Source organism: Lissotriton helveticus, chromosome 6 (genome assembly GCF_964261635.1).
Source record: "Lissotriton helveticus chromosome 6, aLisHel1.1, whole genome shotgun sequence".
In the NCBI taxonomy this organism is placed as follows: Eukaryota; Metazoa; Chordata; class Amphibia; order Caudata; family Salamandridae; genus Lissotriton; species Lissotriton helveticus.
Window position 1 is genome coordinate 1,517,145,342 of NC_136067.1, and position 26,160 is coordinate 1,517,171,501.

Below are 26,160 nucleotides of genomic sequence, written 5' to 3' on the forward strand. Positions count from 1 at the left end.
AATCAACTGGGGACCCCCTGGAAACGGTATACTTGTTAATTCGATTTAACTGGACCTGCCGAGTAGATTTGGAGGATTTCGGCGGAAGTTTTTCCAAGGTCTCTCGACGCCATCCCGATCGCAAAAGGCGGGAGAAACCCACCACTCCTCAGTCGAGCGGGGGCAGGCCCTGCGATGGCTGACCTCTGAGTAGGGTAGAGAGGCCCAAGACGTCCCGGCCGCCACCCGGATGCGACAGAATAAGATCTGACCGGCCACTTCCGGTCCCGGAGGCCGATGTTGTTGCACTCCACCCCGGATGGCTCCGCACCTGGGGTCCCGGTCCCCGAGACCACAGGCCCCAATTTTCCCAACGACGATATTTGGTCGCCGAAGCAGTCAATCGATCCAGAATTTCACCTTGCGACTCAGGTGCTGGTCCCCCACCCGATGGTAGGGACGGGGTTCAGGAGACTGTGTCGGATAGTCGGTCAGGATGTGGCGGCCGGCGGAGCCGATGCCCAAGCGGCCATCTTGGTCACCGGCGCGGCACATCCCCCAATATGATATTTATTAACATTGTTGAGGGGAAGGGCTTCATGACTTCACCTCTCAATAATCATGGCCCCTCCTCACACACAACAATAGTAATAAACAGCATATGGCACCCCACGCATCTGCATACATACTATTTAAACATTTGCATGTCTTTATTTTTAAACAAAAGCATACATAATAATCTGCATAGGACACTTTGGGAAGTAGACTTCTTATTGCTATGTGTTTCATTCACACAAAACACTTTAATAGCAAGAACTGTCAGTTTGCACATTTTCGCTTATTGCAAAATAGTGTAAGTAGTCTGTGTTCTAGCTTGTAGTTAGAGAGAAGAATGTTATGCTGAGGGTATACTTGGATGAATGAAAGCGCAATCCACCAATGGACTTGGACTTCTAACAGAGAGCTGTCTGCACACAACCCAGACATGTAGAGTATGCATGGATTGGAAACCTTTCTTCGGAAATGCAGGCAGTAATGTAGGATTCTGTTTTAGGTCTCACTTAAAACGTATTCACTGTCACTTGCACGGCATTTTGTTAGCTTCTAGTGGGCTTACTGCTCGCCCATTGCTTACCATTGGTTGGATTCACTGTACTCTCATTTGCATGCTTCTCTTTGGTCAGCGCATCCCAGCTTCACTTTCTCTTCCTGGGTTTGGCCCTCCCCTGGGTCACGGCCCAAAAACTTGTGTCTTTCCAAAGCTTGCGCTCTCTGAGCTACTTCTTTATTTTTGATGAAGCACTCTATAAGAGTCTCCCTTATGTGCTTCTCTTTCACCGTTTTGTGTCGCATTCCAACCCGTGTGCTTTTGTCCTTCTCTGGGTTGTTGCTTGCCCCTTCCTGCTGTCTGTTTTTGCTTGATCCATCCCACCCTCAATGTTCTTGCTTGACCCCTCCTGCCATTCGTGTTTTTACTTGACTCCTACCTCCATGTTGTTGCTTGCCGCCATCCCGTCCCTCTAGTTGCTTACACTTCTCACACAGTGTCTCTTGTTGCTTGTCCCCTCCCTCTATCCTCACCCTGCTGGTCTTGTTGCTTGTTCCCTTCCTCTGTCTTCCTGCATTGTAGTGGTTTTTAAAAAAGAAATCATGTCTTACACTAATTCCTTCCTCTCTCTCATTGCCATTACTTTCCCTAGCTTCCCTCATTGTCTCGTTGCTTGCCTCCAACAACTTGCTGTGAGGCATGGCCAGACCGGAAGAATGTCCCTGACCTTTGAGATGCTAACCAGACGGGACGATGGTTCGATGTAAGGTCCCCTATTCCCTTTAGTGTAAGCCTCCACAGCGTACCACAACACCGCTCTGAGAGGTAACACTCCGGGGAAAGGGGAATGGATAAAACAATAAATGATGCTGCTAGGTCTGTTGTCTTCAACGTAGCCGTATTCCAGCATGTTATGTTATGTTAAACTTTTATTTATATAGCGCACGGCTACTCAACAAGAGAGTCCCGGCGCTTTCAGAGGGCGACTCAGCAATTAAAAAACATAGCAATAAACAGAAAGAAAAAGAAAAGTGGAATAGGAAAAAAAAGAAAAAAAAAAAAAAACAGCCTAAAGATTAAAAATGCCAGGTCTTCAGGTTCTTCCTGAACAGGAGCAAACTAGGAATGCTGCGTAAAGCAAGGGGCAAGGAGTTCCACAGCTGGGGGGCCTTAAGGCTGAAGGAGCGACCCCCGATGCGAGCCTTCCTCACGCGGGGCACCACGGCCATGAACAAGGATTCCGACCGCAGGGAGCGGGCCGGACAATAAAAGGCCAGCCTGCGCTGCAGATACTTAGCTCCGGAGCCAGAAAGCGCCTTATGCACCAGCGTCAGCGTTTTAAACATCCGCTTTCGGATAGGGAGCCAGTGAAGTGACTGTAGCACCCCAGATGTTCTAGCCCGCCTATGAAGGCCGAATATGGCGCGAGCCGCGGAGTTCTGCGCCACTTGCATGTATGAATCTTGTCAGAAGCCACACCACCCAACTCCAAGTCACTGTAGTGAAAATGAAGAGGCGTGAGGCATTGAGTTAACACAAACAAACAGCATAACAGCAGAGTGTGAGGTTACCCAAATAACTTACAATGGCACAGGCAGCAAAAGAGATAAATCCGCACAGAAGCGGCACCTCTGATATCCAAGGAGTACACAATCCGAAAAGTGCGCTTCGATTAATAGTCAAAATAAGAAACCAAAGTACATGCTAAGCCAAGTCTCGGTCCCTAAGTAAGGAACAGATAACCTAATTACCTATAGAGTCTCGAGAGACCTAACCATCCAATTATCGAGTCGAAACAACGTTCTGCGGAATCAAGAGCACCCCAACTGAGTAGAGGCAGGGACATGATTGAGAGGACTCTCGCAGTTCAGCATACAGTTGCAACCACCAAAATCCTTGTGCGCTCTAGGAAAGCACAGCGGAACAAAGGAAGTCTTGAGTGCTGTGAAGAGGCACAGCGTAAGCAAGTATCGGATTACAGCAAAGACCAATACGGGTGGGGAGATCCTTCTCTCTCCTCTAGTCTTCAGGCAAATACCTCGCTTTCGTCCCACTGTCAGTTTACCAACAGCTACTTCCTGGAATCAGCCAGCTTGGCTGCAACATACTCCGACGTTGGTCTTCGGACACTGCAACTGTACGTGCAAGGGAATTCCAGGTACACTAACCTCGGCTACGTGAGAGCCAAAGCAACAGAATATGGAAGTAAAATTGTCAAGCCCCGCCCTCAGGAAAGGGAGGGTCTTATATAGAGTATTAAACTCCGGGACCTTTCCAGGCTTTTCTTTTCGCCCAGTAGACCTAGGACTTCTGGGAATAGTAGTCCCTAAGTAGGCTCCCGATAATCGGGCTGTCAAACATCATTCTTTCTCCAGTCACTCCATTATAACAAAAAGGGAAGAAGGCCCTCGATGTTGGTGTAATTAACCCCTTTACCTCTAGCTTCCACTGTATAATCATGACACTTGCATTTAAAAAAACAAAAACGCTATGACTCGGCCACGTCATAGCTCTTTTTTCACATGGTCTGGGACTACCGACCACCCCCTCCCTATCATGCAAACACCACATTCAATCCCCGTAGTAATTTGACCAGGTGAGGGATTTCTTTGGAAGGCAGGGGGTCTCGTGACCCACCGGCCGTATATTTAAAATATGAAAATAAAAATTGGAAATAAACATTATTTACATAATTATTAAATGCAAAATTCTGACATTAGATTACAGCAAGGTAGACAGGTATGAAGGGCTAACCTTAACAAATGTCAATCTAACATTCTACTTATATGTTTTGCATACAAAAATTCTGAGGCCTACGGCAAGGTCGCTAACCGGTGTCAGATCCTTTTCCAGCTGCGCCCTCACGTACGAGTGCGCTTGCGCAACAAGGGCCCGGTTACTGGGAGAGTACGTACCTCTCCTGGTTACCCTCGTACGCACCGTGAACTCCATTTAACCATAACAGGAGGGCCCTTACACTCGCGCCATTTGATGATATCATAGTGTATGTGCGGGGTGGCTACCAGCCTGAGGAAAGCGTGACTCCCTCCCCCGCACCCTTCCAAGCAAGCCGATATCCTGCCCCTGAAGTTCTGGGAGAGACCAATGGCCCCTCCCCTGGGTGCCCCCATTCGATGAATGGTGCCGCCCCCTAAGGACCTTAAATTGCTGCTAACCGATTATGACCTTACCGCCACAGGCCAGCATAGTTGACTGACTATCTGGCCCCCCCCAAACTGCCTACACAGAAAGCTCATACCTACCTCGCAAAACCTTCCAACCATGCCAGTATCTTCCTTACTAATAGGTCATTACCTGCCCCAGTCAAGTGGACGCCATCCCGTAAGTAGAACTGATCTCCCCAGATGCACCCATGTGGGATACTCTGCAATTGAGGTGTTCGAAACAGCTTCTCGATCTCGTTGTTTACCCTCTTTACCGAGTGATTCAACGCCCTCACTGATTCGCCTCCCCTCCCCACTAAAGTCTAGGTATCAAATGCGACCAAACTATGGTGCAAACCGGTAGCGACTTCGCCAACCAACCCGCTGCTGAGATAATCTCTTCCAACAGGACCCTTCTGCCCAGCATCACCAAATCGTTCACCCCCCAGGTGCAGGGTAACCACTGAGGGTGGTGGGGTGTGTTTAAGCAAATCTGACATGAAACTCCTAAGCTGGCTAAGACAGTCTCTGCCCTCCGTCTACAACCACCTGAAAAGAAAACTGGCTTAGCACGCTTCAAATAAGAATGACCAACAACCCGTGCAGCCTGGGCGTTATTTTGCTAGCCAGTTTACTGCTGAGATTATCACTGTGATCCGGCCCCTACTGCCCAGTTTAACCAAATTGTTGCTACCCACATGTAAGATAACAACTGAGGGAGGTGTGGTCTGCCTATCAAGTACTTCTCACGTCCTACTCAGGACGGACATACACCATCTTTGGAATCCCTGTAATCGCTGTGACCGGGCGTATCCTGGCCCTATACGTGTAAACCCAACCTACTTCAGTATCCTGCTCAAGTTGCAGAGTCTAAAGCTGGGGCTGTCCTACTCTTAGGCAGTTTGACAACCCCTCTTGGCGCCACTACCCTCCTACATCAGTATCATGGTGCACCGGATCTTTACACCTCCCACGTCGACGTTAATCGCTGGAGGTACCACCATACCATAGTCAGGCTAAGTCCTGTGCCAGCTTACCTGCCTACTATGGAGCCATCTAACACCACGCAGTGTTCATCTCGCAACAAGGGTGTTGTTGTGACGGTATACACCTAAAATGCAGGGCCCTGCCCCCATCCCCCAACTGTTGACACAATGTGCAACATACCATTGTAAGGTTAAGCCCTGTGTTATTAATGAAAGGCGCCTGCGAGCACAGGCGCCGCCATAGCAGATACCGTTTCACATATGGGGTGTTGTCGTGATGCCTCCTCCGCAAATATCTGTTCTCCTGGTCAAACTGACGGTATCAACCTGAAATGCATTGCCCTGCTCCTGTTCCCCATCTGACAACACAAATGGTTGACAATTACATACTTCAACTATAATGCATGGGTAGCACCTTCTCCCGCTGGCACCTCTTGAGCCGTTGAATTGACCGCCCATCACACTTGATGCCTTTTGCTTGACACTCCTGATCCAGGTGTACTGGCCCCCTTGGCTGTCCACTTCTCGCAGTTGTGGTGCGGAGCACTTCCCAGGTATCCATCATGTGTCTGGTTATTTCCTAATTGAAAAAATAAAAACACAAACAATTAATGTTTCCGGTTCCTGGCGAAAGCTCTAATACACATGCTGTATTAACGTTGCTTGTCACATGCTAAGCCCTAGCTAAGATCAGTACCAGATGCATTTCCATCAAACCTGCCACTGAAAGTGTCTAGCATAGCATCATCCTGTGTCACATGCGGAGCATTATAAATTAATGCTACAGTGAGGGTGCCTGGTAGTATGACCTTAATGCAAGAATAGACCTGTAGTCCACAGCGAATGCCATAGCCCCTCCCTGATTACGTAAGGACGGTACATAGTGCGAAGGTCCGTGAACTAGTGCAGATTTAACAGGTGAATATATACATGGGACAAGGCCACATGGACCACTGTCAGGAATATGCACTTTTAGACTTTGGAATATATGTTAGAAATCGCACTTTGTAGATCATAGGATAATAATCCCTGTAGCACAAAATAAAAAATAGAGTACACCCAGTAACCACTGGTAAAAGGTAATTACCACCTACTGTCCCCAGGCCAACTGACCTCTGAGGCTAGGTCGCCATGTACCCCAATGTCAGGGGGGGGCTTAAATGGAGCAGCTGTGGGCCATATTTTGCACTTCACCAACTATTTGAGCTGACCACATTTCACCGGTACCCCCTGCGGGCGGTCCTACCGGCGGTGAAAGGGCACTACCATCACCTTGTTTACAGGCCATGACCGGGAACTAAAGGACTCTGGCGTTGTGGGTCCAGTGTAGTTGAATAAACATGATGTTGAATGCCCCTAAAATCCCTTCCAATGTCTGTTTTTTATCCAAGTATTTAGGCATAGGATATAGCATTGAAAGGTGTTTGCCGTTGGCTGTTCGCAGCCTAAGATAAATAAGCAGCTGCCATGGTTTGTATATAATATTGATAACACTTACACTTGACACGCTCTTTTTTCACGTAATAAAAAGTCTAATGACCTATGGCACATTCGAACCTACATGTGTATTGGTAGGGCCACGTCATGCACATTCAATTAATAATCACACCACCCTGCATCGATTTGAAACCCCTAGAAGAGCACACAACATTATTGCGACATTGTTCTGCATTCTGTCCACCAGTTGTTCTTTTTGCTATATTATGATTGAGCAGCTAGTTGGCTGACATGAATATGAAGGAGCCTCTGTGGATTTCCGTGAGTCTAGATTCTCCTGAAGTGTCCCTTTCTCCTCTAAGCCTTACATGTGTACAGGAGGAGCCCTGTATTCCTGTCCTCAGTATTTGAGACAAAACATACTCCTGGATTTCTGAACAATGAGAATAAAAGCATTAAGGTAACGTGCTGTTCCTGCTTATATTTTGGACGCTTTACATAAACCTGTATTCCCTATGAGTTTTTTTTTTTTTTATTAAACCTCAAATAAACATGTGTATCCATTGTTTGAATTAATTAACGTTATAAGTTATTGCCCGCATTCTCCAAACTGCTTTGCTTTCCATCATAAACAATATTTCCCTTTCTCCATTTAGCGAGACAAAGGTTTGTTCTGTAGGTGTTGCCGGAGGACCTCCGGACAGTGTAACTAACCAACTCGCCGCCCCGATGTTCTACCCCCACACTGTAAACCACATTGAGCATCGGCCCCTACCAACTACATTGTGCATTGGCCTTTACCGCATACATTGTGCATTGTGTGGCACAACCGAAGAGGAAGTATTCGCAGGGAGCTAAGTTCATCGCCTGCGCGCGCGCCCCAGTGACGAGCCCTAAACACCATTTACGATAATCTTAGTGTTCTCCTTACTGTGTCCATACACCGCCAGCAACAACACTTAATGCCATTTGTGGACGCGAGGTGCCCCACTCTCACCATATGCTCCATGATACAAAGCAACATGCCTGTTGTGTGGAAAGTCTGATCCACCGATAGCATCGTTACGCCAACAGTCACTTCTAGCAGTCCGTGCTTAGTTATAAATTGGACGTAGCAACCCCCTCTCCCAATAAGCTGATTTAAAAGAAAAAACCCATTGAGGCGCATTATTTTTTCACTAAAAATACAGTATCTTTCTATTCTGCTTTTCAGCAAGCAGGGTCCCTTCTCGCACTCTGCGGCTGTAGCAACCTTTATGACTGACTCCCGCACCAGAGGGAAAGGACATGGGTGCATCCCGCCCGGGGAAAGGGGGTGGGCAGCCAGATATGTACGCAGAAGCAATGGCGCAGGCGAAAGGTAGTGATTCTGACCCAGAACTATGTTCGCAGTGAAACACCTCCTGAAGTATTGGCATCATTCAAGTCACGCGAAGTCCAAACCTTCCGTTCGGCCTTATACCCTAACAGACACGCTGGCAAATTAAAATAATAAAACTGTGCACTGAGTAAGAAAACGATGTGCTGTCCACCAACATGCACTCATTACGGCCTCGACAAAACAGACCCACTGCAGACCCATGTATCTTATTATGTGTCCTACCGGCGCCCCCCCAAATAATATAAAAGGTTTGGCGTCACCAGTGAGCCCTCGACTGGAAGCGCAATTAACTCCCTGTGCCACGCGAAGGGATAAAACATGCCAATGTTGGGAGCAAAATAACCGCCGCTCTACGCTGGCCCAGCGCAGTCCGAACCATAATGCCTGTTCACTTAATAACTGGACCGAGGTTTGCCCGCTGATCCCGCATGACCTCCGACACTATACCTTTTCCCACAGCTGTGCCGACACAGTATTTGAGCCCGGGATGTCACCATTATAGAACAATAGCGATGAGGGTCACTAACTCCGGACCCTATTACAAGCACTCTGTATCAAGGTACTAAACAGACGTTCAGGTCACCAAGCATTGAATACAATTACAGCGATGCAGCAGGTGGGCAGAGAGCAGCCTCGAACCCCAGGCAGGGGGCTCAGCGGCAGTGAACGGAGCGGGTGGAGCTGCTGGCGAGAGTGCAGACCTGTGACCTTAAAGACATTGGGCCATATGCATGAACACATTTTCACATAGACACAGAATGGGCAAAACCCTTTGATGCATCTGGCCCATTGTCATTTACAACGCCACTAGCTCTAAATATCGCAAATGCGAGACTGATTGCTTCGCAAATACTTGTTTTCATGTTTATTTTCAAGCTCCTGGTTTTCATGCAAGATTTATATTTATTTGTAATCAACAACTATACAGGGTGTTTTTAGATTGTTATGATGCGAGAGAAGATGCAACTTACATGCTGACATTTTCTTCTTTGCAATGAATCACTAAACAGTCCTACTTTGACAAAGCCAAGCATACGCCACAAAGTATCACAAGAAACGTAAGTCTCCAGTTCTCTCTGCACAAAAGCGCCAGCAAGCCACCAATGCACACAAAACAGCAGATAATGAATTAACATAAAAGAGGTACAACTCCATCCCTGGGAAATGCTGCTTGCATCGCTCTCTCTCTTAACCAATCGCAAGGCTATTATACAGACCAGAACAACCGTCCATGTACATATTTATAGGCTTGTGCATTAATTTATCACGAATTACTAATCAACCCTAAAAAATTGTTAAGATTGCCAAAGATTAGATACAAAAAGAGAAGAGATTTGCATATAGAATTGTGAGATAACTACTCATGGTCTGGGAACTTCAGTAAACTCTCTTAACGTAACCCTCGTTGCTCCCACGCTGGGCCCTTTAATTTCATCCGCCCGGCGTGGGCCTTGATCCCACCACAGAAAAACAAGTAAATACACATCCACATAACCAATTGAGCACATTCCACTAATATTGCCTGTAAAAGGGAAAAAAGGCCTAAGGAAGAAAATTACACATATTAACAGCGTTCAATACCATCACCGATGATACCTACCAAACGTACAAACTGAAATTCTGCTAACAGGGATGGTGGGTGGGGAAAATTTAGTGGCCCCTGCAGCGGGGCGAGGGGCGAGCCTGGGGAGCGCGGGTACAAGAGGCCGCTTCCCGCGCCCCCCAGGCCTTTTCTACCCCCCTGGTCCCTCCCCTTGACCCGGAAGCACTCACACAGCTTCCGGGTCAACGGTGGGACCCAAAACCAATCAGGAGGGGAAGGGGGGCCCGTGCCCAGCCTTGCGTGCGTGGGGGCCGAGCGCCCCCCCCTTTCCTAAAACAGTTTCATGCTATATACCAGTCCCTCCCTCTTGTTGTTGTTGCTTCCTCCCAGCTGTTGCTGGATTCCCCTACCTCTCCGGTTTCTTTGCTTGCCCCATCTGCCATAACATAAAAAGGCTCTGATGCAGACACTGTTGGCTATGTCCTAGTACTTATTCCACCACACCCCCACCTTTCCATCTAATATAAGCAAAACGCTATATCATGCAGCCAATGCTGGCCGCATCATAGCAATTTGTTTTCTTTCAATTTTACTTTCAGCCTTTTTGCACAGCAGCTGCACTGCTGTCAACATGGCTAAAACCATTGACAAAGCTAATAGCTTATGTAGATTTTGTTAGCTTTTTTCGTGTTTTTTTGCTAGGGTTTTCCAATGCGCTAATAAAAATTACTTGCCATTTTGTATGCACTATGGTAGCATATAAGAAAGATTTGCAATTCACCATTGTGTTCCTTGAAGTCATAGAACCAAGTGGGGCATCTAAAACACCCCTGCGAGGGTCTCTGGCAGGTCTGACTTAGTTTTCCGACCAGTCCTTCGATGTGCAATAGCCTGTAGAGGACTGATAAAACATGTTGGAAATGGGGGTCTCTCGTTGGAAAATTTGAACCCTGTCCCAGTTGGAACTCTTCCTTCGAGTCCGCATAAGGGGATTACACACCCAAGATAACCCCTGCTCACCCCGTTGGTAGCATGGCAGAAGCAGTCCAACTTTTCTCAGAGGCAGTGTGTAAAGTATTTGTACCCAACACACACAGTGTCACATTGAAAACACTAAAAATGGGCACCACACCAGTTTAGAAAAATAAACAATCTTTATCTAAATCAAACAAGACCAAAACTGCAAAAATCCATAATACACAACTCAAAATATACCTTTTTAAAAGGTTTTATCAATTCTGGCCAGAGGAAACTATGAATGTGGTGATTTTACACAAAGTACCTTTAGAGGCGTCAAAATTCACAAAGAAAACCGCTGCAGAGAAGGGAAGTGTCAGAAAACACAGTGATGTGTCGGTTCCTGAGCCTCTGGGGTGGCGATGCGTTAGTTTTGCCTCACGCAGGAGAAGTGTTGTGCCAATCCGGACTGTAAAGGGAAGCGATGTGTCAAAATCCAGCCCCTATGGTAGGCCCAAGGTATCCCCATGGGCAGGGTGCAGTGTATGTGAAAGGTAGGACATGTGCTGGTATGTTTTACATGTGCTGATAGTGAAATACTGTATATCTCGTGTTTCACTATTTCAAGGTCTAGCTCTCCCATAGGCTATCATTGGAGTTGCCTTGTAACATTTTACAGAGAGATTTGGAGTTTAGGCTCTCTGAACTCAGAATTTTATAAACGCCTTTTAGTAAAGGCGGTTTTAAAACTGTGTATTTGAAAATGCCACTTTTAGAAAGTGGTACAAAAGGGGGTGCTGATGGACGGAGCATCTGAACCAATCAAACACTCACACCCAGTCAACAGATCTGGGTTTAATCCATCACCGTTCTTTAGCCCACTCTGCCACCCCAGTTCAGACATGGCCATATGCAAATCAGTCTGACCCTGTGCCTCATGGGAACAGTACAGCCCGAACTGCCAAGCCATGCCTTCCCTGGACCGGAAACAAGCTTCCTAGGACCGGTTTCTGGCATTTCAGCCGTCTTCAGCCAGGCTTGCTTGAATCCAGCCCTGTAGACAGTTAACCCACAAACCATACACATTTTGACTGAAAAAATACCGAAATGTGAAAACATTCCCTCCTAGGTCTACGCACACCTGTTAGGGACATTGTTTACTTTCCATAACACTCAAGAAAAACAAATTACAACCATGCGCCCTACTAAAACAACAGCAACTACGTGTTAACAATGTAGTACTCGCTGTAGTAACCTTTAATTATGGCAATTGTTTGATTTGTTGCTTCAAGTTTTTTTGCCTGATCCTGTGATTGGTCCATTGCTAATGCAAACCTGCCTAGGCTGCAAGTACTGGTTGCTACTCTTTAGGGTGCCTTGACTATCAAGTAAAAGGGCGATCCCTTCCAGTAGCCTTGGCCCCACCGTGCACAGATGTTTAACCTGTGGAAAGGAGACTGGTGTTTCCTTAAGAGTCGGAGGTAAACGCCAAGGGTAAACAATACATTGTAGGTCCTCAGAAAATAGAAAAGGGATGTAGCGCAGCAGGAGAACTGCAAAGTGCTAAGCTAACCAGACTGCATATGAAAGACCATGCACGACTCTAAGCAGAAACGGGTTGATAGAAATATTTGGCTGGAAAACTGGACAAAGATCATCTGGAACAATTAATGTGATAAAAAGTTAACTCTGAATGTGTTTTGATGCACCCCTCTGAAGAACTGGATCCTTTATATACTATATAAGGACAGGAAATTATGAGCAATATGTATAAAGCCTTTTTCCCATTTGCAATGGGCAGATTCTCAGAATCGGCCCGTTTGTGAATTGGAAAAAGCCTTCTGGGATGTATCATCCCAAAAGGCCATTGCAAAATAGAGAATTGCAAAATTGCGATTCCTTAAATGCAATTCTGAAAACACCAGAACTTTGCTATTTGGCCTTCAGGTATTGCAAATTACCACCAACTTCAAGTTGGTGGTAATTTGCGATTTTCTTTAAAAAAGCACTTTTTTGATTTTTTTTAAAGTGCCATATGTCACACATACATGCCCTTAGGGCATGTATGTGCGCAAAATGTGCACGCATGAATATTTCAGGGGTGCAACAGGGTGTCCTTTCGGCACCCTTGCAACCTTGAAATTGCATTCTCAATTTGCAATTCTCTAATTGGTAATCGCAAATTGAGAATGTCTTCCCATTCATTCCTCTGGGCCGCCTAGCCCATTGGAATGAATGGGAAGGTATTCCTTATTTGCGAATCTCAATTTGCAATTCACGAATAAGAAACATGTAGGATTCGCAACATTTTTAGCAAATCCTACATACATTGCATTTTGCGTTTCTCTAATTGTGATTCGCTAAATATCGCAATTTGAGAATCGCAAAACTTTTTTGATACATATGGCCCTATCTCACAGGAAATTGTGAACATCCATCTTGGTTTGGCTAAATGCACATGGAGTCCCAGAAACGGAAACTATATTGGATTGGGCTATAATGTAAGGTTAGATCTACCCCTTACTTCTCAAGCCAGAATTCTTAATGTATCTGAAAGGCGGATTTCTTTTAAGTTGTTTCTAGCCCCATCACTAAGTTCTTTGTAGTCTCCATCAGCTTAAACTGCCTTTCCGCCTGGATATATGCACACCGTGCACCATGATTCTACCAGCACAAGAGCAGAAGTAGTTGGAATAGACTGGCATTTCCAGAGGTTGCAGGTGGGAACCTACCACAGACGGGAGAAATGGCCACCAAGCACAGTACCCAAACTCATCCCTCTCTGATCAGCTGTAGCTTCCTGCAACCGACCGGGAGCGAGAGTCACGCCTATGAGAGAGCCCCCACAAAAATGTGCTCTTTTTTTGGACCCTGGCTTTGACTATTGAGTCCTGTTATGCTTATGGTAAACATCAATAATTAACAAATAATATTTAAGTCGAGTACTATTCTGTTTCCAGAAAATGCAGAACAACTTAATTCATTCAGAAATGTTATTTATTTTTTATTTTTTTACAGGAAGCTGCTTTAAAGAACACACATGAATTACACACACCTCCACCGCCACAATATTACTCCAGTCTTGTGAGCGAAATAGAAGTCTTGGGCTGGGATAAGTATGTCTGCCATCTTTCTTTTTTGCCTTTTTGTCAAGTGAACAATGTTCTTTGCTAACTGATGTATATTTTTGGGGCCCAGGAAATTAATCAAAACAACTTTGCATCTTCTGTTATCCTAGACAGTAAGCAAAAGATTTTAAGTACAAATATGTCGATCCTCACAAGTGAAGCATATGTTTATATGCGGTTTCATTTCCAGTGGACAGTCGTATGTCAATCCAGGTTCTAAAATCAATGTTTATGGCCAGATCTCCCGGTTTAGGGAATTTTGGGGAGATCGGGAAATCTTTTTAACCAGTTGCAGCTGGTGAACATTGAAAGAAGCGGAACGTACATATGTACCTGGATTCGGAACAAGCGAACAAGGATAACACTCGAAAGGAGGATTCAGGAGGGGTTCTATCGTGCAAGAACTTTTTGAAAATACAACGCCAAATAGGATATTTTACTGTATGATTTTTATGTAAATTGGCTACAAATCCAAAGGCGTTGAATAACCTATCTCCGTGCTTTTGTGGTGTGCCAGGCACGTGCTTGTCCCTGCAATGGTGTTGGAGCTCAGCTTTCCCATGACAATTGTGAAAAAATGGTAGCAAAATAGTAGGTTGTTCATCATAGTTTCCCGTAAAAAGTAGGTAAGGAGCTGTGTGTAATGCAGAGAGTAAAGAATTGTTATGCCATATCACAAACCCCTCGTTTATAAAAATGCACTTATTTCCATCTTGCTTCTTCACGATTTAAATCTGATTCATATACATGAAAGACTTTCTGCTTGAAAGGACTTAGGCAGAACAGTTCAAGCTATCACTCCTAAAAGCGCACTTTGAAGTAAACACCAACACAAATGTAGGTAAAATTGACTGCAGGCAAATTGACACGGTCCCGGTACAGCAGTAAAACAAAATACAATAATAGTAAACAGTAGTCGACAGGGGGCAGTGGAAGGCATTTTCAGTTAATGCTGGAAGTTCACAAACATCCTCAAAATAATCATTGGTGCCCAAAAGGTTGTGCATGGTGACTGAAATAGTGGTCACGCTGCTGCAAAATAACTCAGACCTATACCCTGTTTCTTCCAGCCTTTCTTGGTATTTTACCATTGTTATAAATTGGGTCTCTAACTGGAAGAGGTCTGCACCCTATCAACGTAGGGACCACAATCATAGTCAGGGTAAGCTAGATACACACTAAAGGATAACCTGTGTTCTCCCTATGGTAGCTCGGAACACATCAGTCAGGTTTATCTAAAGAGGCAATGTGTAAAGTATTTGGGCAACACACACACAGTAACAAAACAAAAACACCACAACTCCACATGTGTTTAGAATAATAGAGAATATTTATCTGAGTAAAACAAGACCAAAACGAAAAAAACCGAATTCTAGATATTAATTTTTAAAGAATAAATGCAAAAATAATGCTTAGAAGTCAATTGTACTAAAATGTTACTTGAGGTCGCTCTTTACTGGGGTAAATCCAAAGTTCAGGCTGACTGCAGTGGAGGGAAGGCCAGCTACAGGACTCAGACAGGTCTGGCTGACAAAGTAACTTGGATGGAGCAAAGTGTTGACATCAAGAGGCGCCACATCGTCGACGATCTTGTGGATGTAGGCGAGCGTCAGCACTGATCCGCATTGTCGATGGAAGCTTCGTCGATTAACTCCTGTGCGATGCAGGCAATGTGTGGTCGTCAAGCTGTGCTGTCCATCCTCATCAAGACGCGCTGGCTGTAGAATTGCTGTTGTCTAGCATTCGCTGCGTAAGCTTTAAAGGGCGATGTGTCAGTTCTGGTCGGCACAAGCCGCTGCAGTGTCGACATTGATGTGGGAAAAGTTGCAGAAACCCACTTTTGAGGGCCACGACTGGAGGAGGCACCTCAGGCATAGGTAAGACTCACAGATGGCAGAGACCAGCAGAGTTGCATGAAGTCTTTGATGACACTGAGACTTGAAAAACAAGTGGTAAGCCAGAAATCCCTTAGAATCACTCAGGGTTCAAGTAAGAACGTTTCAGACCTTGTCTTCAGCAGCATATATATGTATTGATCAAAAGGTCCTGTCCATGGGCACAAGGAGAATACGCGATTTGCCTAGAATCTCAGGATGTTGAGCCGATGCCGCAACTCGAACCTGGATCCCCAGCTCCTGAGTATGCCACTCTGCCCGCTGCACCACATCCTCTCCCTCAGCAATCACAGTAAACAGAGCAGTCCTTACTCCTGGCAGAGTTCTTCACAGGTGCAGTTGTGTACTAATTTGGTAGGGTTAGAGCCCCGGTACTTGTACCCAAATGCGCCTTTGAAGTGGGGATGACTTCAAAGCAGCTCCTTGAAGTACACAAATCACCTTTCATCCCAGCCCTGTCTGCCAGGCTGTCTGTGTGTAGCCAGGACACAGCCTATTCAGATGTGTCAGCTCTCTCTCCCCCTTCCGGTCCAAGAAGGCTAACAGAATGCATTTGAATGCAGAGGAGTCCTCTGTCACAGCCACCCTTCCTGTGTTTGTGGCTGTCTGGAGGGAATGCACAAAGTGTAGCTGTCTCCCAGCCCAAATGTGTATTATAGTTAGGCTGCAGGCACACAGATCTAAGTTAAGAGCAGGGAAATGTCCACTTTCTAAAAGTGGCATTTCTAAAATATTAATGTCTTATCCAACTTTACCACTAAAGAGGATTTATCATTACCATTCCAAAGATATGAAACCTGATTTAGCTACCCCTTTCTAATAAGGAATTCCAGCTTAAGTGTTTTCAGGCATTCCTAATGCTAGCCAATGGGAGGAATAGGCCTCACAATAATGAAAAAGGAATTTAGCTGTGTGTAAATATCAGGACATGTAAAACATAAAAGTACATGTCCTATTTTTTTAGTTACACAGCGCCCTGCCCATAGGGCTACCTAGGGCCTAGCTTATGAGTGACTTCTATATAATAAAAGGGGAGTTTACAGCTTGGCAAATAGTTCGAAATGCCAAGTCGAAGTGGCAGCAAAGTGGACACATAGGCCCTGCAATGGCAGGCCTGAGACCGGTTTGAAAGGCTACTTCAGTGCGTGGAATAACCTGTGCTACAAGCCTACTATTAGTATTTATATTACAGGCCCAGGATACATGGTATACCACTTTACCAGGGACTTCGAGGTAAACTAAATATGCTAGTCATGTATACACCAATGGCACCATGATTTTTTTCATAACAAGTTGTATTGTTTATTTGTGTCACCATCGCCCGCCGGGCTACATCCATATATTGTATCATATGTTATACAACCAACTATAACAACATAACCCAATGCAATGTTTATCGAGATCTGAGAATAGTGCCCCCAGGTTGTATTTATGTTCTATTAGAAGTATTGTAGGATATATCTCACCCCAAGATTGTATGCCTCGATTTCAGTATCAATGATGTCCGATATCAGCGTTTGGTCCTGCAGTACAAGTCCGCCGGATTCAACCCACCTCTTCCATATTTTCTTGTGCTTCTGTGGGCATCCCCGTGCCCAAAATACTGGTAGTTCCAGCTCCATACAAAAGTCCATTGCTTTTTTCCATGTCCTTACTGCAGGAGGTTTATCCTTTCATAATCATGTCCCATTTAGCAAGGGTTACTCCCTACCATAGTAGGTGACGCTTATATCTTTTGCCTCCAATCTCATTTGCTAGTTGAAGTAGTGTTAGCCTAGGGGATTTGCAAAACTCCAATCACAGAATGTTTGCTAAGTATGTAATTACCCCATACCAGAATCCCTCAAGGGCTGTGCAGGGTTAGTCCCAAGCGTGGGGAGATGGCAGCCCCCAAGGGGATTCTATAGCTTCGGTCCAGTTGTCGGTATCAAGGGTGCCAATGCCTGCTCACCAAGAAGTCTTCAACTTCTCAAGTGTTGGGGTACTCTGTGTAATGAAAGATTGATATATTTTTAACTGTTATGATCGCCCAGATCTCATGTCAGGAGTTTGCCCTCTATTAGGTTAAAGTCTGGAAGTGACTATCGTGGCTATGTGGGGCGTGATGGCATGACGGAATTGCAGATATCTATAGAATTGTGAGTTTGGCATTGAATATTCGTGTCTGAGCTCATAAAATGATTTAAGTGTAAGGCCACGCATTAAGTCTTATCTGGTCCCACCCACGGAAGCCTTCAACGTCCCCCAAGTGGGGCAGTAGCCTGTTTCGCCATAGTGGCATTTCACTTGTAATACGTCCCCACCAGCCCATCCTTCTGACAGAATGCCGCCAGGTGAGTATTACCACTCTGGTGGCTGGTGGCAAGGCCTGGATGCCCGATCGACTGTATAGGTATGATGTAAGTGCTGGGTCGTAAAGTCGCCACCCCTTCACTGTGTAGGACGGATCATCACTGGGACCATACCACCAGTCATTTAACACCTGTAAGTGTGGTGCTGCTTGGTAGGCTTGGATATCCGCGGCTGCTAATCCACTCTGGATGCCTCCCCTCTCCATAGAAGCTCACCTAATATAGGGTTAATTTGGCCGAACCAGGATAATGGTACTGGGTATGGGTGGTTCAGTAGATGGTAAAGGATTTGTGGAAGAGAGATAATCTTGAATATGTACGATCTTCCATAGAGGGATAAGGGCATTCCCAACCATGATCGTATGTCTGTCCGTATCTTATCAGTTGTGGCTCTGATGTTCTGATCCCCGATATCTTTTGATCTTCCGGTAGGCAGACAGCCAAGTATTGCAACCCCTGTACAGTGTGTGTTAGATTTGCTGCCCATTTGCTATTCCCTAGGGTTCCCCGTAATGGCCGATTTATTATAGTCTAGATGTTTCCCTGAACACTTGCATTAGCTGTAGGATTCTGGGTCCCCTTTTATTTTGGTCTGTGAGAAAAATAGAATAACATTCGTATATATTGCTATGCGGTCCGAGATATTGGGCATCCGTTCGAAGCCTTTAACGAGTGCATCCTTATGGACCCATATGGCCAAAGGTTCGATGGTGAGTGCAAATAGCATGAGAGAGTGGGGGCGCCCTTGTTGTGTACCCCGCCTAACTGGAAAGGGGGCTGAAATGCTATTGGCTACCCAGACAGCTGCAGTTAGATCTGTATATAGGAGACGAACATATGCTATAAAGCGAGTGCCAAAGATATGTCTCCTGAGCAGCGTGAAAAGATATGTCCAGCTGACTGAATCGAAAGCCTTATCCATGTCGGCTAACAGTAGTGCGGCTGACCTACCTAGCTGGACCACCGCTGCTATCTCATTGTCAACTCTTCTAATATTGTGGCGGGTGGAGCGGCGGGGCATAAAGCCTGCCTGGTCTAGATGGTCAAGTCTGGTATGTATGGTAGTAGTCTATTTGTGGGGACCTTTCCCAGTAGTTTCGCTTCTGTATTCAAGAGGGATATGAGGCGGCAAAAGGCATGTTGTTCAAGGGGTCTGCCTGATGTAGGGAAAACCACTATCTCCAGATGTCTCCAGCCTGCTGGTAAGCGGGCTATTTTTACTGCATCTTGGATGGTTTTAAGGAGGTTGGTGTCCTAGTTGGGGCTTATAGGCCTTATAGAACTCACTGGGGTAGCCATTAGGCCTGGTGCTCGGCTAGTTCACAGCTCTGTTACTACTGTTATTAACTCTTCTAAAGTTTTGGGTGCATACAGGGCTTCCCATGTTTCATTTGATACAGCTCTTGGTGGTATATCATCGAGGAAACTCTTGATCAGGGAGGGTTTGTTCACTTCTTTGGGCTCATATACTGCCTCATAGTATTCTGTAAAGCGCTGTGCTATCTCAAAGAGGTCTTTGAGAATGTCTCCCTGTGTGTCACAGATCACAGGGGGAAGTGTTTGGGTCGTGGCCTGCCGGCACAGGCGGTATAATAATATCCTGGATTTGTCCCCCCATTGATAGATCCTACTCTGGGATGCTAACCATGTGCATCGTGCCTCTTCCATTAATTTGCCCTGGTATTGTTTCAGAGTAAGACGTTGTTGTTTTCGCTCCATGTGTGCTCCACCCTGTCTTTCAAGCGTTATAAGACGTGCTGCAAATTGTAACAAACTACGTTTCCGCCGTTTGCATTCTGCCACGCAATAACATATCTGCTCCACGAATGGTTGGTTTCATACCCCCCCCCCCCCATAATTCTGTGGGGGAGGCTGTTTCTGTATTAAAGGTAAAGTACTCTGTCAGTGTGTTGTGGATGTGTGATCTATAGCCTTGGTTTTGTAGAGGCCATTGAGAGTGCCTCTATCGGAATGGGCGCTGGTTTGGGCCTATCAAGAGCCTTATCGCGACCTGGGAGTGATCCGATCATCCCCTGGGCATAATCATGGCGTCAATAGACTCTAAAGATAGCGGTCTGGAATAAAAATATAGTATATCCTAGAAAAAGAGTCAAGTACCGAGGAGTAGAATGTATAACCCATTTCATGTGGATGATGTGTTCTCCAGGTATCGCTCCAACTCACCAAGTCAGTTAAAGATTTTAGCTTTGATTCTTTTGATTTCTCTAGGGCCCCTGAGGTTTGCCATCGGTCCCTGGGCATGCACATAACATTGTTCCTGTCAACTCCAATGACCATGAGGCCCTCCCTCGGGTAGAACCCCCCAGATGTCTACTAAGCAGTCAATAAACCTTTGTGTAAGTGGGGAGGGGCCAAATAGCTACCAATTACTATGTGTTCTCCTAAAATGGTCTCGTGGACTAGAATGTATCTTCTGTGTGCATCAGGTCACGAATGAGAGAGTATGAAAGGTATCCTGCGATGCACCAGGATTGCTACACCCCTAGAACCTTGCGTGACACCCGCGTGGAATACATGTACATAACCAAACCTGGCGAGACCAGGTGTTTTGGTGCCATGAGGTGTGTCTCTTGTAGCAGTAGTCTGTCTGCTTTTATCATTTGGCCTGGTGCAGTATCGCGCCGCGTTTAATCTTATTTAACATGCCCATTACATTCCAGCTTACAATCTGTATTTGACTTGGTTGGGCCTCATCTGTTTGTGTCGACATCTACGTGTAGTGATTGATAATAATTTTGCTGGTAAGTGGAGGAATTACTTCCTGGAATATCAAACTCTTTGCACTGGGTTAAAACAGCAAACTTAAAAACTCCATTAAAGTTCCCCCCACCCCAATTCCTCATAACGACTGAAGCATCTGTCGTGGATGGCCAGCTGTACAAACCCCTATGGGGGATTGGCACCGTATCCATCCAATGGATCCCCAAACACCCTGATATCATCATGTCAATATGAAAGAAAAACACTTAAGGTACCAGCCCAATATGAAGCACCAAAATACAGCTACTCTCATGAGGTGTTGAAGGTTCCACTGTAATTCTTCGGGTATTTGTATTAAGTCACTTGTGGGGATTTTAAACTTCATCCGCAGGAGTTTTCCCCGGTATGCGTCCCTGGCCTTGGAACGCTATATCGATCTGAAGTGGTGCTGCCGTTTATCCTTGGCTTGTTTCAGTGTTCTGTGGAATTCTCCAGACGAGGAGTCTGTGTCGTGGCGTGTGGGTGTGTGTGGCTTGAGGTGTTGTATTTTATCTGCCCAATTGAAGACTTCGTCTGGCGTATCAAAGAACACTGTGCAAGAGTTATATACTACGCGCAGTCGAGCCGGGAATTGAAGCATATATGTAATCTTCAGGTCTCAATGGCGCGTCTTGGCCACCTGAAAGGATTGGTGCTGCTGTTGGACCAGCCTGGTATAGTCCGGAAATATCATAATTCGGTGAGATTCGTAGGACGGTTCAGCTTTCATTTGGACCTGTTTAAGAATAAGATTGCAATCATGATAGTTTAAAATTCGTGCAATAATAGGACGCGGTCTAGCCCTAGGGGGCGCTCGCTATAGAAGGGCTCTGTGTGTTCGTTCTACTATGAAGCATGGAGAGAGAGTGTTTGGTGTGATCCAGGAGATGAACCACTCTGCCACAAATTTGTAGGTGTCACTACCTTCGCAGTTCTCGGGAAAGCCCACGAGGCAGAGATTATTTCTACGAGTGCAGCGAGCAATTTGGCGTTGGCTGGTGGGGTTTCGGATCCACCCTCTGTGTCTACATTGCAAGCACTGGCACCTGTGTAGCAGTCTATGGTACTTTGCCGAGCTGTATTGCTCGCCACCTAGTGCTTGCCACCTTGACTTTAGTCAATGTTGTGTTGGAAGGCCTCTATGTTCCCATCATGCAAGATTTGTGCCACCCACTCTGTCTGTTCCTGGGCCACTCCCCAGAGCACTTCGTTGGGCTCCAATAATGTCCTGTGCGGGCCGCCGCGAGAGCAGACCAAAGGCCCCGCCACATGCCGCTCCGGGACCTAGCCCGGCCAACTCTGCGGTCGGGAAGCGGCAGCCCCCCACCTCTAACGGATGCCTCACCTCTCAGACAGTGGTGTCTGTGTCGGGCGCTAGTGGTTCCACAGGAGACCGGGCCCAAATCTGTGTTACTGGGGCCCACCGGGGAGACGATCCGTATGTCACCAGGCGCACCGCATGCCAGCCTACATCAAACAGTCAGAGATATGCTGCAGCGCGTCTCTCTGCTGATGGCTCGCCCTGCCTCACTTCAGTTACAGCGGCTGCCATGGGGGGGCCACGCGAATCACCTCCACCCGCTGTCCTACCGCATCAACGCTTCCAGTTACGGGGCCTCGAGCGCTGTGGTTTTTTTATAATGGGATCAACCCAGTCCACAACGATCATCCAAGCCACGTATGTATCTCCCAGCGCATGGGGCTCCCTTCGTTGACAGACCTCCCAGTCTTGCCCAGTCCGCAGCCGCTGCTAGGGAGGCCATGTCCAGCACTCGTCCTGTGGCAGCAGCCCTCCCTGGCACGAGATCTCGAACATCGCAACTCCTTCATGGTGGGGCCTGTCCGAGGTCCTGGCCGCTCTTGTCCGATGTGTCCGATCTTTAGTGCGCCAGTGCCCGCAGCCGATTCACTGCCACCGATGTGTGAGCAGAGAACGCGGCATGGCTCCGAACTCTGCGTTGGGTCCGGGGAGGCCGACCGCATCGGGTATTTCTGGTGCTGCTTGGTGTTTACCGGGGGATGCAGGTGAGTTTTGGGTAGGATATTATCAGACTGGCGGAGCTGGCTAATGCGCTTCTGTCATGTTGGACTCCTCGGCCACGCCCAATGTCACCATGTTTTAGGGGAGAAGCACATGCACTATAGCACTGGTTAGCAGTGGTAAAGTGCTCAGAGTACAAAGGCCAACAAAAGGGTACAGCAAAAAGAGAAGGAGGAAGGCAAAAAGTTTGGGGTGACCCTTCAGAGACGACCATTTTCCTGCAACCATATCAACATTAAAGACTGAAGTACAGGCTTGTTTATTGCATCCACATGGTTATCATGGCACCATTTAGGATTAGAAAGTGGGAAGGCTGGTTGACTCTTATCTTGCTTGAAACCATTGGGTTTGTTGGGGTGGTGGAGATTGATTGAGGCCGAGACCCGAACCTGGCTCCTCAGTTCCAAACTTGGCAGAGCTGGCCGTAACACCACATCCTGGTCAGAGGGAGAGTAGCAGGCAGAATCCACTTGAAAGCTTAGCTTGTCATTGGCTCGAGGTTTCAACAGGACCTCAAGTTGAGCTTGAGCCATTGATTTTGGGCCAATCACTTAGGCGCAGACTTATTAAGGGCTTGTGTCGCCCTTGCTTCGCGGAAGGCAACACACGCTTTTAAGTGCGGCTTACAATGGCACGCAGAGCCACCTTAAGTGGCTTTCGCTGACATAGTAAATCTGGAGTAACACAAGACAGTGTAAGTTGCTGTTTTGCGATACTCTGCCCTGAGAAGGCATTCCATTAGTGGATTGTGGGTGTTCCCATGCATCCACCCATGGTTTTGGCGCAATCCCAGATTTACTAACAATAGTAAACCTTCAAATGCATCACAATGTTATGCTTTTCCAGAGGGGTTGTAACAAGGAGAAATAGGTTAATTTCTCCTCCTTTTTCCTCTTTCTATATGAGGTGCATTCTGCAGCACACTTAAAGAGAGAAAACCTCCTCAGAGGATTGCTTTTGTGCAGAAAGGTCTTCCTTCCTGCAGATAACCAGCTCCAGGATTGGTTGTCCTTCCCTTTACTACTCGAGGGCGCTGATCGTAGAGAGAAGTGCCACACCCAGGGCAGGGCCAGGCTGGCTACTGGGCGTTTTGGCATGCTGGGGGCTGATGTCACTGCGGTGGGGGCTAATTTCGTTGATGGAGACTTGTGTGGGCTTCGAAATAAACAAAGCAAATGGAATTTCGTTCAGCACACGCAGGTCTCCATCAACAAAATCAGCCCCCAGCTCGGCAGCATGCCAAAACGCCCGGTAGCCATTTTGGCGCTGACCAAGGGGAACACTATTTATGGTGAGTCTGGCGCTGTCGTGCCCTGGCACAATTCTATAGCTGCCACTGCTCACATACACACATTCAGAATTCCACACACTCTAATATTGTAACTTATCTCACCTGACGTGCTCTGAGTTACAGCTTCTGCTTGGCTCGCCCTGAAATACATGAATTCTCACCCCCTGCTTTTATAATCTGGAATATCTTAGTAGGTTTGTAATGGCTTGTATTATTTTAATAGAATTTAACATTGCTTAAGAACAATTCAGTTTCTCTAATCAGTAACCCAGCCTAAAACAAAGTAGCTGAATCCAACGATAGAATTTTACGTAGTAGTTATTCCTTTAAGAAAATGGAAGAGATTTTACTGGTACCAGTTTAACTACCATTTCCTTACCAAACCAGATTCTCTTCAAATAGCTGATGACTCTTTAAATGAAGAGATTAATGATCTCCCTATTTCAGTCTTCCCATTTGGCCATTGACAAAGGAGCCAATGTATGATGTAGGTCAGCCAAATGTCTCTGCCCTGATTAAAATTGAATCAACTTTATACCTACCTTGTGATGTCCGCATTCTCATTGTTGAAGACTGTACAGTGATTGAGCAGTTAATCAACATTCACTATTGGGTTGTTAAATTTGTAAACATATTTTCTAGTTGAGGCATTCATATCTGTATAGTGATTAATACTTTTAAAAGCCATTTTATAACATTTTGTGTTGGGATCTGGTGGCATAGTTTGAGAGGATACAGTAATAGATTGTGTTTTTTGTATTAGTCTCAAAGTGCACGTATCAGTGTTATGATCCGAGACAGTCTTGGCCATATATCTGGTGGGATACACCGATGTCTGTAGTGATCTAGTGCGTACTACTCAGTCCTAGCTCACATGCAAATAATGCGTAGGTGAATAAAAGGAACACTCTATTACCTTAGCGCTTCTAAATGGCCAAGAATCTAAAAGTAACCAGCATGCCAGCCATTCCTGTAGCGCCTTATGAGTCTTACAATTTGTTGAATGTGGTAGCTGGGAGCGTGAGCAATCACAGTCTGTATCTATCACACTATTAAAATTTCCTTTCAAGAGTAAGAGGTTTGTCCACCTTGCTAGTTGCTTACTCAAAGTGGCATAGAAGGCTGGTTTTTCAATATTGGGAGAGTAGATGGTGCCCAGCACTACCAGGATGTCATCTAATTTAACTTGCAACACAACATAACTGCCTTCCTTATCAAGCAACACGCTATCTGCCTCAAAGGGCACCCAGGACTTCACCCAGATCAGCACTCAATCAACATAGTGTGAAAAACTAGTGGAATACACCTGCCTCCTATATTTTGTCATGGCTATCTGGGGCTCTGTTGTTGTCCCTGTGTGAGTCCCTTTGCTGCATGCCCTCTGGGTCATGCCCTATTGACTTGGTGGATTATGTGCCTCACTGTGCCTCGTGGTTGGACCATGGTAATCATAGGTTTTTCCATATCTATCCACTTAGGTGGGTACCCCAATACAGGTCTATGAACCCCCCCTCTCCCACGCCGACTCACCAGCTGGTGTCAACCTCTTGATCTAAGGGGTCTCTCCTATTGCTTCCTGTGGAGCGTTTGTTTCTGAAGCTGACCCAGCCCCCTTGTCTGAAGTTTTTGTCCACTACTAATTGGGGGGAGGGGGGGAGATCCAGAAGGAGAGACAAGCAGCTGCTCGTGAGGTGGTTGCATAACCCAACCATCATCAGGACCACTATCAAATGTGTGGCATGGGGGAAGTGCCAGTTCGCCTCTCCACTTACCACCTGCCCAGATTAAGGGCACTCTTTAAATAATCTCTCTGGTGCTTCTGAGCTGCTTTGCAGCCTTCGACTCCAAACTGCACAGCCCAAGGTCCTCACTTCTCTCCCCCTCCTATGTAATCATGCAGCCACCATTTTGATTTTAGCCACATCTTCCTCGCCCCTCTCTCCGGCCACAAGGTCATCAGATCGAGTTGATCCGCAGTACAGCCGGCAACCGCTGTACCTCCGCTACCCTACACCTTCCCCCTTCCCCTCCCCAACAGCCCTGTGTTTCAGAAAATACAGCATGGTGTGCTGTTGAAGTCCTTGATCCTGTCTCTAGGACCGCATCCTTACCATGAAACCCATCATCTATAAATTGTCTTTTCACTTGTAGGTTGTCCTGTATATATGGATGCAAACCAGGCGAGTTGGAGGCAGGATG

At 46.3% G+C, this 26,160-nt stretch overlaps 1 protein-coding gene across 2 annotated transcripts in view; it reads left to right on the forward strand.

Annotated features, from left to right (window-relative positions):
* The window catches only part of FANCL (FA complementation group L), a 370,446-nt gene that overhangs the window by 99,969 nt on the left and 244,317 nt on the right, over positions 1-26,160 (forward strand). For both annotated transcript variants that reach the window (XM_078649307.1, XM_078649308.1), the window contains one exon: positions 13,514-13,611. In XM_078649307.1, coding sequence (XP_078505433.1) covers positions 13,514-13,611 — 98 coding nt within the window. The remainder of the gene's footprint in view (positions 1-13,513; positions 13,612-26,160) is intronic.